Raw genomic sequence first — 14882 nt, 5'->3', positions numbered from 1 at the left:
GAAAAAGAGTAAGTTGGGAGCCAGGACTTGGATGGCTCATGCCTATCATCCTAGCTATTCAGGAGACTGATATCTGAGGATCCCAGTTCTAAGCCAGCTGGGCAGGAAAATCTGTGGGACTCTTCTCTAACGAACCACCAGAAAACCGGAAGTGGGGCCATGGCTCAAAGTGGTAGAGCTGGAAAGGTCAGGGACAGCTCCCACGCCCAGAGTTCAAGCCCTACAACTAACAAAAAGAAAAAAGAATAAGGCTGGCTCTGTACATAGCTGTTGGCATTTCAGTCCAAGGGCTCAGCCAATCTTATCTTAGATCAAGCTCCTCCTTTTATAATGTCATTACTAGTCAGGCTGCAGACTTCTGTGTGACCCTGAGAAAAAGACGAGAATCAAGGGCATCTATGACTCTCATTCAGAGTCCTTGGCAGGCCTCACGAATCAACAGGAGGTCAAAACCAGTCTGTACATGAACTTAGGAGAAAGAACAGCCAATCGTAGAGGTTACCTGTAAAACAGTGTCCAAATGGACTCGGCCTCAAGGGTCCTACGTGTTCAGGCACTAAAGGAAACTGCCACGGTTAAGAAGAATAATAAACCCAGGCATGGGTGACTCATGCCTCTAATCCTTCCTCATCAGGAGGCTACAATCTTAGAATCACAGTTCAAAACCAGCCCTGGCAGACAAACCCAAGACTCGTGTCCAAATAACCAGCAAAAAAGATGGGGAATAGAGGCATGGCTTAAGTGGCGGTTATAAGAGAGCCAAGTGAGAACACAAGGTCCTGAGTTCACATGCCAGTATAAGCACACAGAGAAAAGAAAGGGGACATTGGGCGGGGGGGGGGGGGGGGGGAGGCGGGGACAAAATGAAAAGATCATGCCTTTCTACTGGGTTAAAAAATTTCTTCCAGGGCCAGGAGTTTGGCCTAGTGGTTAAAGTGCTTGCCTAGCATGCACGAAGACCCGGGTTCAATTCCTTGGTACCACATACATAGAAAAAAGCCGGAAGTGGTGCTGAGGCTCAAGTGGTACAGCTTTAACCTTGAGAAAGTCCAAGGACAGTGCTCAGGCCCTGAACTCAAGCCCAGGAATGGCAAAAAAAAAAAAAAAAAAAAAAAAAAAAAAATTCTTCCAAAGTTGATACACTAGACCAGTGGTGTGAACAAGTCTGTTAAGGATCAAGTCAAAGCCAGCCTGGACTACTTTATTTTGTTGGCCAAATCCCACAAGACTGCAGCTGTGCACCTCCAATAGGCCAAAGTCTTCCCCTACCACAACCCCAGTTAGGGGTAGAAAATCTACTGTCTTCTATTGACAGGGACCCAGACACATACCAGCAGGCTAGGATGCAGACTCCCGTGAAGAGGATGATGGGGATGGGGTAGGAAGCGCAGAACAGCCCATGGCGATAGAAGGCCTGAGATATCTTCTCACGCAGCCTTTCAGTCAGGGTCATCCTCAGCTGACGTCACCTTGCTGCCATCCCGGGAAGTGACCATGGATCAGCCTGGCAGACGCTGGACACCACTGACCCTGGACATGACCTGCAGGTCCCTGGCCAGAAGGGAGAGAAGCCAATTAAGCCAATTAACCAAAGCATCTGGCTCTGTGCATGAGGCTGGGGGTGCGAGGGGGGGGGCTGTAACTAGGTGTTCTGGGATGGTTTCATCAAGATGTCTCCCTGAGAAGTCGGGAGAGGCCAGGCTCAGTGCGCATCTGCACATACACCCATACACCACCCCCCCCCCCACTTGGGGAACCTTGCAAGTAACTATGGGCCACTCTCTCACCAGCTTAATCAAAGAATCCAATAATCTTCCCTCCTATCTGGCTCTGGTTAGAAACTTGACATCTCACAAACTGGAGGCAAGCCTCTCCCACGAAGTTCCATCCCTAACCCCAGTATTAAGACATTTCTAGAAAGCCACTCCCGGGTAGGAGGGGGACAATTTTCCTCGCATGTGACACAAGAAAGCATACCTATGTTACATGTAATAGACACCTCCCCCGGAACCTCTCCCCAAACAGGCTATTGAAAAATCCTCAGACTCCTCTCTACAGCACAGGCTGGACTGAAGAAAAAAATTGGGGGGAGGTATATGGGGTGGGGGAGACTTATAGGGCTTGAACTCAGGGTCTGGGTGCTGTCCCGGAGCTTTTTCTCTCAAGGCTAGCACTCTATCACTTTGAGCCACAGTACCATCTCCGGCTTTCTGGTAGTTCATTGGAGATGAGTCTCACTGGCTTTCCTGCCTGGGCTGGCTTCCAACTGCAGTCCTCAGATCTCAACTTCCTGGGCTGAGTTAGAATTACAGCTGTGAGCCACTGGCACCCAGCAAAAAAAAAAAAGGAAATTGTGGAGGTGGGAGAAACTTTGCAAAGCAAGTGTCCCCCAAAGCATACCTCTTGCACGGTGATAAAGAACATTTAGGGGCCAGGAGTATGGCCTAGTGGTAGAGTGCTTGCCCGACCTTAACATATCCAAAGTTAAATTTCTGTCATTTGCAAACAAGGAACCTTAAACCAATCTAATCAAATCATCAATTCTGGGTTGGAGAATTCGGTCCCTCTCTGAGTTGTCTAATAGCCTTCTAATTCAATCCACTTCTGTCCCAAGCTTCTCTTTCTTTGGTCTGTGTTGCAGGGAATCTGCCCAGACGTGTGTCTTGGCTTGATTTACTTTACTGATGACAATTCAGGCCAAAAAGATGACTCCTCACCTATCCAAACCAGAAATGAAAAGCCAAAAAGCAACTCACTGACAAACTCACAAGCCAAGGGGAATAACCCTCCCTCCTTCCCTCTTCCTAGAAGTACAAGCCTTCAATATACATGGAACTGTCCAGTCCTGGAGACTTCTTCTAAGAAGACCTAAAATAGGCAGCAAAAGGTATGACCACAGTGGCAGGTGCTGTGCCAAGAAATGTGCTCACAAAGGCTTCATCGTTCAAGTGGCTCATCTGGGATGTGACTCGTCCAAGTGTCAAAGGACCATTGGCAGCCGGGAGCCAGTGGCTCGTACCTGTCATCCTAGCTACTCAGGAGGAGGCTGAGATCTGAGGATCTCAGTTCAAAGCCAGCCAGGGCACTAAAGTCTGTGAGACTCTTATCTCCAAACAACCACCAGAAAACTGGAAATGGCACAAGTTGTAGAGGGTTAGCCTTGAGCTGAAGAGCCCAGGCCCAGAGTTCAAGGCCCCCCTCCAAAAAAAAAAAAAAAAGAAAAAAGAACTAGAAATGAGGCAAATGCATGCCTTCCTGGCTTCCACTAATCCTAATTACACTAATTGTTCATTCTCACTTGGCTGTTTACTCAACACTGGCTTTCTACCACATGAGCCCAGCCTCAAAATTGTTCATATTCTAACATTTGGACAACAAAGAAATCCAAATTCTACTTCATTACACAATCCTCCGTACCTGAGCCTCGCAGGTGGAGACACTATCCACTCTACTCCAATCATATTACAAAGCTATTTCGAAGCAAAATATTGCCAGCCCAGGGGCTGGGAATGTAACCTAGTGGTAGAGTGCTTGCCTAGCATGCACAAAACCCTGGGTTCAATTCCTTGGTACCACATACACAGAAAAAAGCTGGAAGTGGTGCTGGGGCTCAAGTGGTAGAACACTAGTCTTGAGAAAGTTCAAGGACTGTGCTCAGACCCTGAATTCAAGCCCCAGGACTGCCACCCCCAAAAAATATTCCCAACCTGAACCCAAAACCTGTTTTTCCTTATATTGCTCCACACTTCCAAGATTGCTTCAGATCAAAATCTATAGCTGTGCTTCCTGAATTTAAAGACACATAGTACGCTGCCCTGGAGGCTTATGTGGAAGGTATTACGTAAAATAGAGATGTAAAGGGCACTAGGCAAGAGAATAAGTGAGAGTGGTGGAAAGCAAGACAGTTCGTCTATTCCGAGTTTGCTTAAGGTGCTTGGAACTCTGAACTCATCCCACGGAAGAGAATGAATGCAGACTTCTGGGAAAAATCTATACATTACAGATCAAAAATGTCAGGAGCAAGTTAAGTATTGTGTTTGCCTAGAAAACACAGAACCTTGGGATCAATCAATCAATCCCCAGTACCAAAAAAAAAAAAAAAACCAAAAGAGGAGGAAGAAGAGGAAGAGGAGGAAGAGGAGGAGATAATCACAAAGGCAAGGTTCCACTCTCACCTACTATTAATGCCACTGTTGCTTTAATACTGTAGAAGCACATGGGATTTTTTTTTCCCCTCCATTTCTACCTCTGATCAGGACAACCTTCTTTCCTGATCTTCAGGCTAGAGAGATGGCTGCTTCGGGTGCTCTGTGTCTACTGAGGGCACAGTGAAGGATTTGGGGCTGCCTTAAGAGTCAATCCAATGGCTGGGAGGTGGCTTAATGGTAGAGTGTTGGCCTAGTATGCATGAAGCCCTGGGTTCAATTCTCAAGAAGCACATACACACAAAAAAAGCTGAAAATGGTGCTGTGGCCCAAGTGGTAGAGTGCTAGCCTTGAGCAAAAGAAGCTCAGGAATAGTGCCCAAGTTGGGGGAGAGAGTTAATCCATGATGTCCACGATGGTCCATATTTGGAGGAAGAGTTTCAATACTACTGAGTGCTAATTTGAGTCCACCTAGCCTCTCCAATCCATCTGCTACCATTCACCTAATCCAGGCATTCTGTACAGGCATTGGAGCTGGAGTCCTTCAGAGAGAAGGGCACGAATATGGTTATTAGCAAGTACCAGTTGCTCACGTCTATAATTACTAACTACTCAGGAGGCTGAGATCTGAGGATCACAAAAGCCAACCTGGGCATGAAAGTCCCTGAGACTCTTATCGCCAACGAACCACCAGAAAACTGGAAGTGGTGTTGTGGCTCAAGTGGTAGTGCACTAGCCTAGAGCTGAACAGCTCAAGAACAGTGGCCAGACCCAGAGTTCAAGACCCATGACCAACCAAAAAAAGGAAAGATAAGCCAACAAAGAGTTTCAAGCCAGTTACCTGACTGGGTGGAGAGAAAAATGAAGGTTGCAATATGAGGCAAAACAAACTAACAGTCCTGCCATCTAACTAGCAGCTCAAGCTGCAGGAAAAGCCTATCCAACCCACTTGCCGTAACTCCACTAGAGGAATTCATGAGGCAGCAACCAGCCAGAAAGGCCTTCTGTGGCTCTCCTTATCTCACAACAGTAAAATGCCATCTTGAGAGTGCCAATGAGAAATTGAGTAGCCAGACACCAGTGGCTTATGCTAATCATTGTAGTTTTCTCTTATCTCCAATGAACCACCAGAAACCAGAAATGGCTCTGTGGCTCAAGGGGTAGGGCAGTAGCCTGGAGCTCAGGGACAGCATCCAGGCCCAGAAGTCAAATCCCACAACCAACAACAACAAAAAAATCATTTGCGGGCCAGGAGTTTGGCCTAGTGATAGAGTGCTTGCCAAGCATGCATCAAGACCCGAGTTTGATTCCTCGGTACCACACACATAGAAAAAGCCGGAAGCGATGTTGTGGCTTAAGTGACAGACCACTAACTTTGAGAAAGGCCATGGACAGGGCCGGGAGTTTGGCCTAGTGGTAGAGTGCTTGCCTAGCATGCACGAAGACCCGGTACCCGGTTCAATTCCTCGGTACCCCACATACATAGCAAAAAGCTGGAAGTGGTGCTGAGGCTCAAGTGGTAGAGCTCTAGCCTTGAGAAAGTCCAAGGACAGTGCTCAGGCCCTGAGCTCAAGCCCAGGACTGGCAAAAAAAAAAAAAAAAAAAAAAAAGAGAAAGGCCATGGACAGTGCTTGTTTTGATTCTTTTTCTATACATCTCATACAGGCCTTTACTTTTTAGTTTCTCCTGTTTAGTATAAGCCATTTGCCCATTCTCACTTACTCCCCTTCTCTATACCTTTTCCCCAATGTCCTCATATCTGAACCATGACATCTGCCTTTCAACACTCCCCTTGAAATCATGTTTTCATCCCGTTTCTCACTCGCCTCTCCTATTAAGTTTAGCTTCCATTTCTTCTTTCCCTACATAACCAAATAACTAATATTATCCATTAGTGTTATGGTCGCTATCTTCCTATTACCACCTGGTTAATTACTGTCTTCCTAGATGATGAAGAAGCACCTTTGCTTCTATTCTCATCTATTAGAGCAGTAGTGGTGATTTAAGTCTTCATTAGAGATTACCACATATACAAGGCTGTGGTTTGTCAATTGTAATAGCTCTGGTAGTCAAGTTTCCTCACTGTGAGTGCAAGAGTTCTGAACAAGAAAAATGATCACAGTCCAACTGAGTCACACAACCACAATTTAGTAACAAGAAAATACATCACAACCCAGCCATTATACAGACAGAAGTTGTAAGAAACTAAAAGGACACAGGAGATTGAAATCTCCACCAAAACATGGCCCCCGATGCATGAATCTCAACAATAAAAACTCACTAATAATAATTCACAAATAAACGAAGCAATGTATCTCCCTCAAAAGCCATCAACTTTTATAATAAAGGAAATACAAGATAGTAAAGTGAGAAATTACAATGAATTTAAAACAAAAACAAAAACAATGCCAGCTGTGCGCCACTGGCTCCTGCCTGTAATCCAGGAAAGAAAAGTTCATTTCAGATTCTTATCTCAAGCACCAAAAAAGCTAGAAATGGAGACATGGTTCAAGTGCTAGACTTGAGCAAAGAAGCTTAGGGACAGTGCCTAGGCCCTGAGTTCAAGCTCTAGGACTGGGAAGGAAGAAAGGAAACAAAGAAGGGACATAGGGAGGGAGGGAGACTTCAATATTCCACTCTTATCAATAGATAAAGCACCAATTTCACCCCCCCCCCAAGAGAAAAAAATTTAAGCAAAAAAGCTTGCTGCCAGGGCACACATCTGTAATTGTAAGTACTCAAGGAGGCCAAAATCTGGAGGGTCAAGATTCTAGGCCAGGGCTGGGAGTTTGGCCTAGTGGTAGAGTGCTTGCCTAGCATGCACAAAGACCCGGATTCAATTCCTCAGTATCATATACACAGAAAAAGCTGGAAATGGTGCTGTAGCTCAAGTGGTAGAGCACTAGCCTTGAGAAAACCTGAGGACAATGCTCAGGCCCTGAGTTCAAGGCCCAGGACTGGGCCCAGGATTGGCAAAAAGAAAAAAGATTCTAGGCCAGCCTAGGCAGAAAGTCCAATGAAATAGGCAGATCACAGTCTAGGTACATGCTTGAACAGATATGGAGACGATATCAAAATTAACCAGCACACTGGGGCCGGGAGTTTGGCCTAGTGGTTAAAGTGCTTGCCTAGCATGCTTGAAGACCCGGGTTCGATTCCTCGGTACCACATACATAGAAAAAGCTAGAAGTGGTGCTGAGGCTCAAGTGGTAGAGCTCTAGCCTTGAGAAAGTCCAAGGACAGTGCTCAGGCCCTGAGCTCAAGCCCAGGACTGGCAAAAAAATAAAATAAAATAAAATTAACCAGCACAAAAAGGAAGGGGAGGATAGAGGGATAACTCAGTGATGGAATGAACGGCCCGCCTAGCAAGTATGAGGCCTTAAGTTGAAAATGGAAAGATGGGGTGGGGGGGGGGAGTGGAAGGGAGGGAAGGAAACAAACAGTAAATGTGAAAAGAAAGAAATCAAAAACTGCTAAATAAAGGTAAGGCTAGCCCAGTGCTGGTGACCTGAACCTGTAATCCTACTCAGAAGGCTGAGATCTGAGGATCATGGTTCTAAACCAGCCCCAGCCTTCAATTAACCACCTTCAAACCAAAAGTAGAGCTGTGGCTCAAAGAGACAGAGCCCTAGCCTTGAGCCCAAAAGGCTCAGGGTCAGCGCCCAGGCCCTGAACTCAAGATTCGTGACCAACAGATAAATTAAAAATAGGCTATAAAAAGTTCAACTTCTTTACATTAATAGTATAATTATGCTACCTTCCAGTCTTCAAATTGCTTTCATGTGTTGATTTATTTTATGAGAAGCTGGCGGGCCCAGGAATTACAGAAACAGATGCAGAGTTTATGGGGCTCAGTTTTCCTCATCATCAAAGCATCATAAAGTGTTCCTCTCATCTTTTTTTTTTGCCGGTCCTGGGGTTGAACTCAAAGCCTGTCCTTGGATTCTTTTGCAAAAGGCTTAGCTCTGCCACTTGAGCCACAGTGCCACTTCTGACTTTTTTGTGTATGCAGTAAGGAGGAATCCAATCCAGAGCCTCCTGCATGCGAGGTGAGCACTCTACCACTAGGCCACGCACCCAGTGATTCCTCTCATCTTTTTATCCTATTGCTCTAGTTTTAAATATCATTCATTACTATTTGGGTGCCTGGGCACCTAAAGTGTATGATACACTTCGTACCCACATACCTCACTCTCCATGGCTTTTCATGATGCTGCTACAGGCACTTTGGCTTTAAAACCATACAAACACTCTAGCTACAAAACTCACATGCTACAAAATCAAGGGCCAGGGAGGGTGTGGCCTAGTGGCAGAATGCTTACCTAGCATGCACGAAGCCCTTGGTTCAATTCTTTGGTATCACATATACAGAAAAAGCCAGAAGTGATGCTGTGGCTCAAGTGGGTTTTTATTAACAGAAAAAAAAAGTGATGTTTGTTTTAGAGAATGTTTGTTTTAGAGAATATTTTTTTAAAGGATGGAATTGGAGATCATGTGAAATATACCTGTCCCACAAAGACAAATATTAAAGGTTATTTTTTGATTCTCTCATGTGTGGAACTAGATTGTTAGAAAAGAAAACCCAAGGTCATTAATACAAAAGGGAACTACTAGAGGAGGAGGAAGAGAGGAAAAGAATGAATAATAGAGAGATAAAGATGATCAAAGTACACTGTATGATGGAAATGTCTTGGTGAAACAACTTACTGTGTACTGTTTAATATATTCCAATAAAAACTCAACTATAAAACATGACTTTCATGTTATTAAAACTGTTGCTCAGTATACTATTAAATGAGCTAACTGGTTTAAAACAAACTGTACTACTAGCACATGTGACCCACTACCAGAATTCTTGCCTGGGACTGGGAATGTGGCTTAGTGGTACAGTGCTTGCCTAGTACATATGAAGCCCTGGATTTGATTCCTCAGCACCACATACACAGAAAAAGCCTGAAGTGGCGCTGTGTCTCAAGTGGCAGAGTGCTAGCCTTGAGCAAAAGGAGCTCAAGGACCTGAGTTCAAGCCCCAGAACTAATACACATACACACCCACCCACCCACAATTCTTACCTGAATTTCAGTCTCCCCACTACTTCAGAGTCTGCAAACACTTCTTCTACACTAGCTTCTCTCCTCAGCCTGTCTTCCCATTCACAAAGCCACCAAGACAAAACATTCCCTTTCCAGCTTCCCAGCCAATTCTCCGCCCAGGCTTTGACCTTGTCTTGCCACCACACAAATCTCACAGATCTGCTCCTATCCTCTGATCCACCTGTCTCAGAGGTCAGGGTGGATTCAGATTCTATCAGTGTCCTGAGCCCAGCTCCCCTCTGCACTTAGAACAAAAACCAAAGCTTGTCCCTGGTTCTGCCCAGCGTGCTGTGGTCCCTGCCCTCCTGTTCTCTTCTTATGTGTGGCCAGGCCTCATTTCCATCTCAAGGCCCTGGCACACTCTGTTCTCTCCCAGTCATAGGCTGTCATCTCATCCTTCAGATGCAGCAGGCAATGTCACTTCTACAGGCAGACTTCCCCTCATTGGATACATCCCTGCCAGTTCCCTTTACTCTTCCTCATTGAACACATTTCTTCTCTTTTAGAACACTGAAAACTCTAATGGTTCATCTGTTCATGATTCGTACGGAAGGGCCTAGAACTAAGTCGTTGGAAGCTCTTAATAAAACTTGTAATTCAACAAACAATGAGCAAACCAACCAACCAGAAGCAGTCAGTGATGATTAGGACAAGAGGATACAAAGGGCATCAAGTGTTCTGGGAGAAGAGAGGTAATAAAGTCTCACAAGGCAAGCTGGTTTTCTTTACAAATGTCCCAGTCTCAAACCTCTTCACGGACTGGGAATGTGGCTTAGTGGTACAGTGTTTGCCCATCAGGCATGAAGCCCTGGGTTCGATTCCTCACTACCACAGCAGCAGAAAAAGCCGGAAGTGGCGCTGTGGCTCAAGCCTCAGAGCGCTAGCCTTGAGCAAAAGAATCTTGGGGCAGTACATGGCCTTGAGTTTGTGCCCCAAGACTTGAAAAAGAAAAAAAAAAAAAGTTAGGCACCAGTGTCTCACATTCATAATCCTAGCCACTGAAGAAGCTGAAACATAGTTTGAGGCTAGTCTGGGCAGAAAAGCCTTTGAGACTCCATCTTCAATTACCCAACAAAATGATTGACTGGAGGTATGGCTCATGTAGAAAAGCATAGTAAGCAACAAAACTCTGTGGGAGCCCTAGCATATACACCCCTTCTCTTTGAATTCTCCTTCCCTCTATTAAAGGGATTTTCACAGTATGCCCACCCCCTCACCCCAGACCCAACCCACACAGTAAATTCTAGGAGTTAATCAGAAATGCACATTATTGGGCTATCCAACTATTTGTGTTTAATACACCCCTAGGCAACTAGTCATTGGCCAACCAAAACTAACATATTAACACACTGGTACCCATATCTTCAGCATACACTAGACAGAACTAGTGGCAAACAGGGTCTGTGGGTTTTCACTGCCCCCAGCCAGTAGATACTAATATCCTGGATGAGTTGATTCACTGAATGTGCGCTCCATCTCTGACCGGTATTCCAACCCTGCCAGAAGGGACAGCTTTTGAAAATAAAGGCTCAAGCCAGGCACCAGTGGCTTCATGCCTGTAATCCTAACTACTTAGGAGGCTGAGAGCTGAGGGTCACAGTTCAAAACCAGCCTGGGCATGAAAGTGAGACTCTTATCTTCGATTAACCACTAGAAAACAAGTGACACTGTGGCTCCAGGGGGTAGGGTGGTAGCCTTGAGGAGGGGGGAGAAAGTGCTGTATCACCAAGCTACACCCTCTAAATCTCCCACATCTAATCATTTATCCAGCTCTGGATGCTAGATAAAGTATCAGGTGCTAGATAAAGTGTTACTCCCTCCATAAGCCTTCAGCTAAACATCAACCCACCCATACTGTGCCAACCCCACTTATGTCAACACTGCTTTCCTGTTATATTCACTACATTAACAGACCATCTTGATCAATTCTGTAGATCATTAATAATATTCAGCCCTTTTTTTTTTTTTTGGCCAGTCCGGGCTTGAGCTCAGGGCCTGAGCACTGTCCTTGGACTTTCTCAAGGCTAGAGCTCTACCACTTGAGCCTCAGCACCACTTCCAGCTTTTTTCTATGTATGTGGTACCAAGGAATTGAACCCGGGTCTTCATGCATGCTAGGCAAGCACTTTAACCACTAGGCCAAACTCCCGGCCCTCAGCCCTCTTTTAAAATAAGAATTGGTAGATGCTTGGGAAATATTTATATTTTTCTAACATATACATACATGCATGTATACAGACAGATGTAGGTAATGTAAGCTCTTCTTACAAAAATACATCCTTCTAATCCCCAAAGCTACTGGAATTCTCACCAAATCAGAATCAAACAGGGCTCTTCACTCACCCACCCTTATTACTGTTGAGGAACTATGATGATGGAAGACAAAGAAAACAATATGGTTGGGCATTGGTGACTCACGCCTGTCATCCTAGCTACGGGACTAGAACAAGGCTGAGATCTGAGGACCATGGTTCAAAGCCAGCCCAGGCAGGAAAGTTCATGAGACTCTTACTCCAAAGAACCACACAGAGACCCGAAGACTGGCCCCTGGCCAGCCCAGGCAAAATGTGCCAGACCTTATCTAAAAAAATAATGCAAAAAGGGCTGGGCACAGTGGATCACACCTGTAGTCCTAGCTACTCAGGAGGCTGAGACCTGAGATCAAGGTTGAAAGCCAGCCCAAGCCCTAAAGATCATGAGACTCTTACCTCCAATTAACCACTAGAAAACTGAAAGTGGCACTGTGGCTCCAGGGGCAGGAGGTAACCTTGAGCTGAAGAGCTCAGGGACAACACCTAGACCCAGAGTTCAAGCCCTACTACCCATCAAAAAAAAAAAAAAAAAAAAAAAAACGAAACAAAAGAAAATGGGAAGTGGGGTTATGGCTCAAGGGTAGGGCAGTAGCCTTGAGCTGAAGAGCTCAGCAACAAGGTCCAAGCCCAGGAATAGGGCGGTAGCCTTGAACTGAAGAGCTCAGGAACAGCACCCAGACCCAGAGTTCAAGCCCCATGTTCCACAACACAAAATATACATGAGGACTGGGAAGACGGCTTAGTGGTAGAGTGCTCACCTAGCATGCATGAAGCCCTGGATTCCATTCCTCAGTACCACATACACAGAAAAAGTCAGAAGTAGTACTGTGGCTCAAGTAGTAGAGCCTTAAGCAAAAAGGTGGTCAGGGACAAAGCACAGGCCCTGTATCCAAGGCCTAGTATGTGAATAAAGCACAGCACAAGTTTATCTGATACGAGCTATCAAAGTTACAAAAGCACAGGTCACCAACCCAGCTAGCTGCGTCGTCTGACCACAAAGCGGGAGAGAGAGGAACTTAGTCTCTCTTGTCAGTACACTCTGTGTCACAGGGAACTTCAAACTCCTCACAACTCCATCCAGAGAGCTCTGGCTAGAGGAAGTAAGGTACGTTCTGGAATATCAATGGGATATTATTCAGTTGTATAAGAGGGAAACTCCTGTGTCTTTTTGTTTTGGTGTGTGCGTGCAGGAGACAGAGCTCAGGCAGAGCCTTGCTTAAGCATTGTGCCACTGAGCCCTCACTGGAGCCTAGCTCTTGGACATTCATAAGGAAAAAACAAAAACAAAAAAACATTCAGAAAGGGAAAAAAAAAAAAAAAAAAAGCAAGAGAATGTTAGGCGGTGGGTGAAGGAAATGACCGATCAGGATGAATTAGACCATGAATGTAGATGTTAAATTGAAACCCCTTTGTATGATTATTTGAAGGAAAAAATTATTTTAAATTTTTATTTATTTTGAGGAATGTGTGCTTGAACTCAGAGCCTGGGTGCTGTCCCTGAGCCATTTTGCTCAAGGCCAGAACTTTACCACTTTGAACCATAGCACCACTTCTGGGTTTTAGGAAGTTTATAGGACATAAAGAGTCTCATGGACTTTCCTGCCTCAGCTGGCTTTGAACCAGCCTCCTAAGTTAGCTAGGAAAAAAGGGTATGAGCTACTAGCCATCAGCCACAATTAAAAGAAAAAAAAAAAATGGGCAAGGGGACAGTGTGCTACTTTCAAGACTTCTCTGTGTATTTGTGTGTACATGCACAAAGCCCCCAGCCTCTGGGGAGAGGACCAGGCCGCCAGGACAGGGTGGAAGGGAAAGGTCCCTGTGGACACTCTGTTACAACTTGGGAGTTTGGTGTCAAGGGAATGAATAACTTCATTGAAAAGTTAAAATTAAGTTAAGAGCACAAGGAGACAAGTTGTCCTGTGGGTGCCCGCAGGCCTCCTCCCCTCAAAGGGCCACTGGCACTGTCATGTACCCCTTTCTCCGTTCTTCTGGGCTCTCAGCTCCCTTTTGGAGGCCAGAGCTGAAATCACGGGGTTCTCTAGAGCACCAGAACCTTGCTCTGATCAGGATGAAAACTCACTGCAGGTGGGTTCACTGTGCTAATTCATCTCTTCAGGAGAAAGGACCGGTGTGGCGAATGTCTTTTGGCAAAATGGACCGAATTTTACAGGAAGAAAACTCTATTTCACTATCAACATGGAAGGTGGAAGAATTTTCAGCAGGCTGGAACCTTCATCAAGGTAGCTGGTTTCAGCTGGGTGCTCCTAATTCTGACTACTTGGGAGGCTGAGATCCGACGATCGCAGTTGGAAAGTCTGTGAGACTCTTATCTCCAACCAATCACTCAAAAACTGGAAGTAGTGCTGTGATTCAAAGTGGCAGAGTGCTAGCCTTAAGTAAAAAGAGCTCAGGGACAGTGCCCAGGCTCTGAGTTCAAGACCCATGACTACCAAGGACCACCACAGCAAAAAAAAAAAAGGTGAGGTTTCTGGGTTTCAGAAAATCAGAAGCATGACCATTCAAGAGGATGAGTTCTGTCTCAGTTTACAATACTGGGATTGGCTGGGAATGTGGTTTACTTGTAGAATGCTTGGTCTAGTATGCATGAAAGCCCTGGGTTCAATTTCTCAGTACCACATACATAGAAAAAGCCAGAAGTCGTGCTGTGGCTTAAGAGGTAGAGTGCTAGCCTTGAGCATAGAGGGGCTCAGGCTCTGAGTTCAAGCCCCAGGACTGGCAAAAGAAAAAAGAAAAGATTTTCTTTCACAAGTGCCAGCTACCTCTGTTTTTACTCCCACTTGACCTTAGTCAAGAATGACTAACAAAGTAAATGAACTGACCACTAGAAAAAAATGTGAGCCAAGAATCCATTTTCAAGCTAGAAACAGGGCCAAAGGTAATAGGGCATTCCAACACAGGATCTCAATTCAAGGCTTGCCCAGGAGGAAAAGCTAGCAAGATCACACACACACACACACACACTTAAGATAGGCTCTCAATACTGCTAAAACCACTAGCCCCGGGAGAGGGTACCTTAGCCTTGGCTACAGCAGCCTTGCTTGCTCAACCAGCCACATGCTCAAGCCACACAGGCTATATTTCCTGCCAGGACGGTGCACTCTGGGAAAGCACCAAGGCTCTAACCATTTATATTCTTTTTTGTTTTGTTGGTTTTGTTTTTTTTTTTTTTTGCCAGTCCTGGCCTTGAGCTCAGGGCCTGAGCACTGTCCTTGGACTTTCTCAAGGCTAGAGCTCTACCACTTGAGCCTCAGCACCATTTCCGGCTTTTTTCTATGTATGTGGTGCCGAGGAATCGAACCCGGGTTTTCGTG

General features: G+C 45.5%; 1 protein-coding gene across 1 annotated transcript in view; it reads right to left on the bottom strand.

The window, feature by feature from the left end:
• The window catches only part of Scap (SREBF chaperone), a 37917-nt gene that overhangs the window by 16796 nt on the left and 6239 nt on the right, over positions 1-14882 (bottom strand). The window contains exon 2 of the mRNA XM_090323510.1: positions 1332-1551. Within this exon, the coding sequence (XP_090179636.1) occupies positions 1332-1453 (122 nt within the window). The 5' untranslated portion in view covers positions 1454-1551. The remainder of the gene's footprint in view (positions 1-1331; positions 1552-14882) is intronic.

This window comes from Megascapheus bottae, chromosome 32 (assembly GCF_031878675.1).
Source record: "Megascapheus bottae isolate mThoBot1 chromosome 32, mThoBot2.hap1, whole genome shotgun sequence".
In the NCBI taxonomy this organism is placed as follows: Eukaryota; Metazoa; Chordata; class Mammalia; order Rodentia; family Geomyidae; genus Megascapheus; species Megascapheus bottae.
The sequence above is the reverse complement of the archived record's forward strand: the minus strand, read 5'-3'. Positions and strand labels throughout refer to the sequence as shown.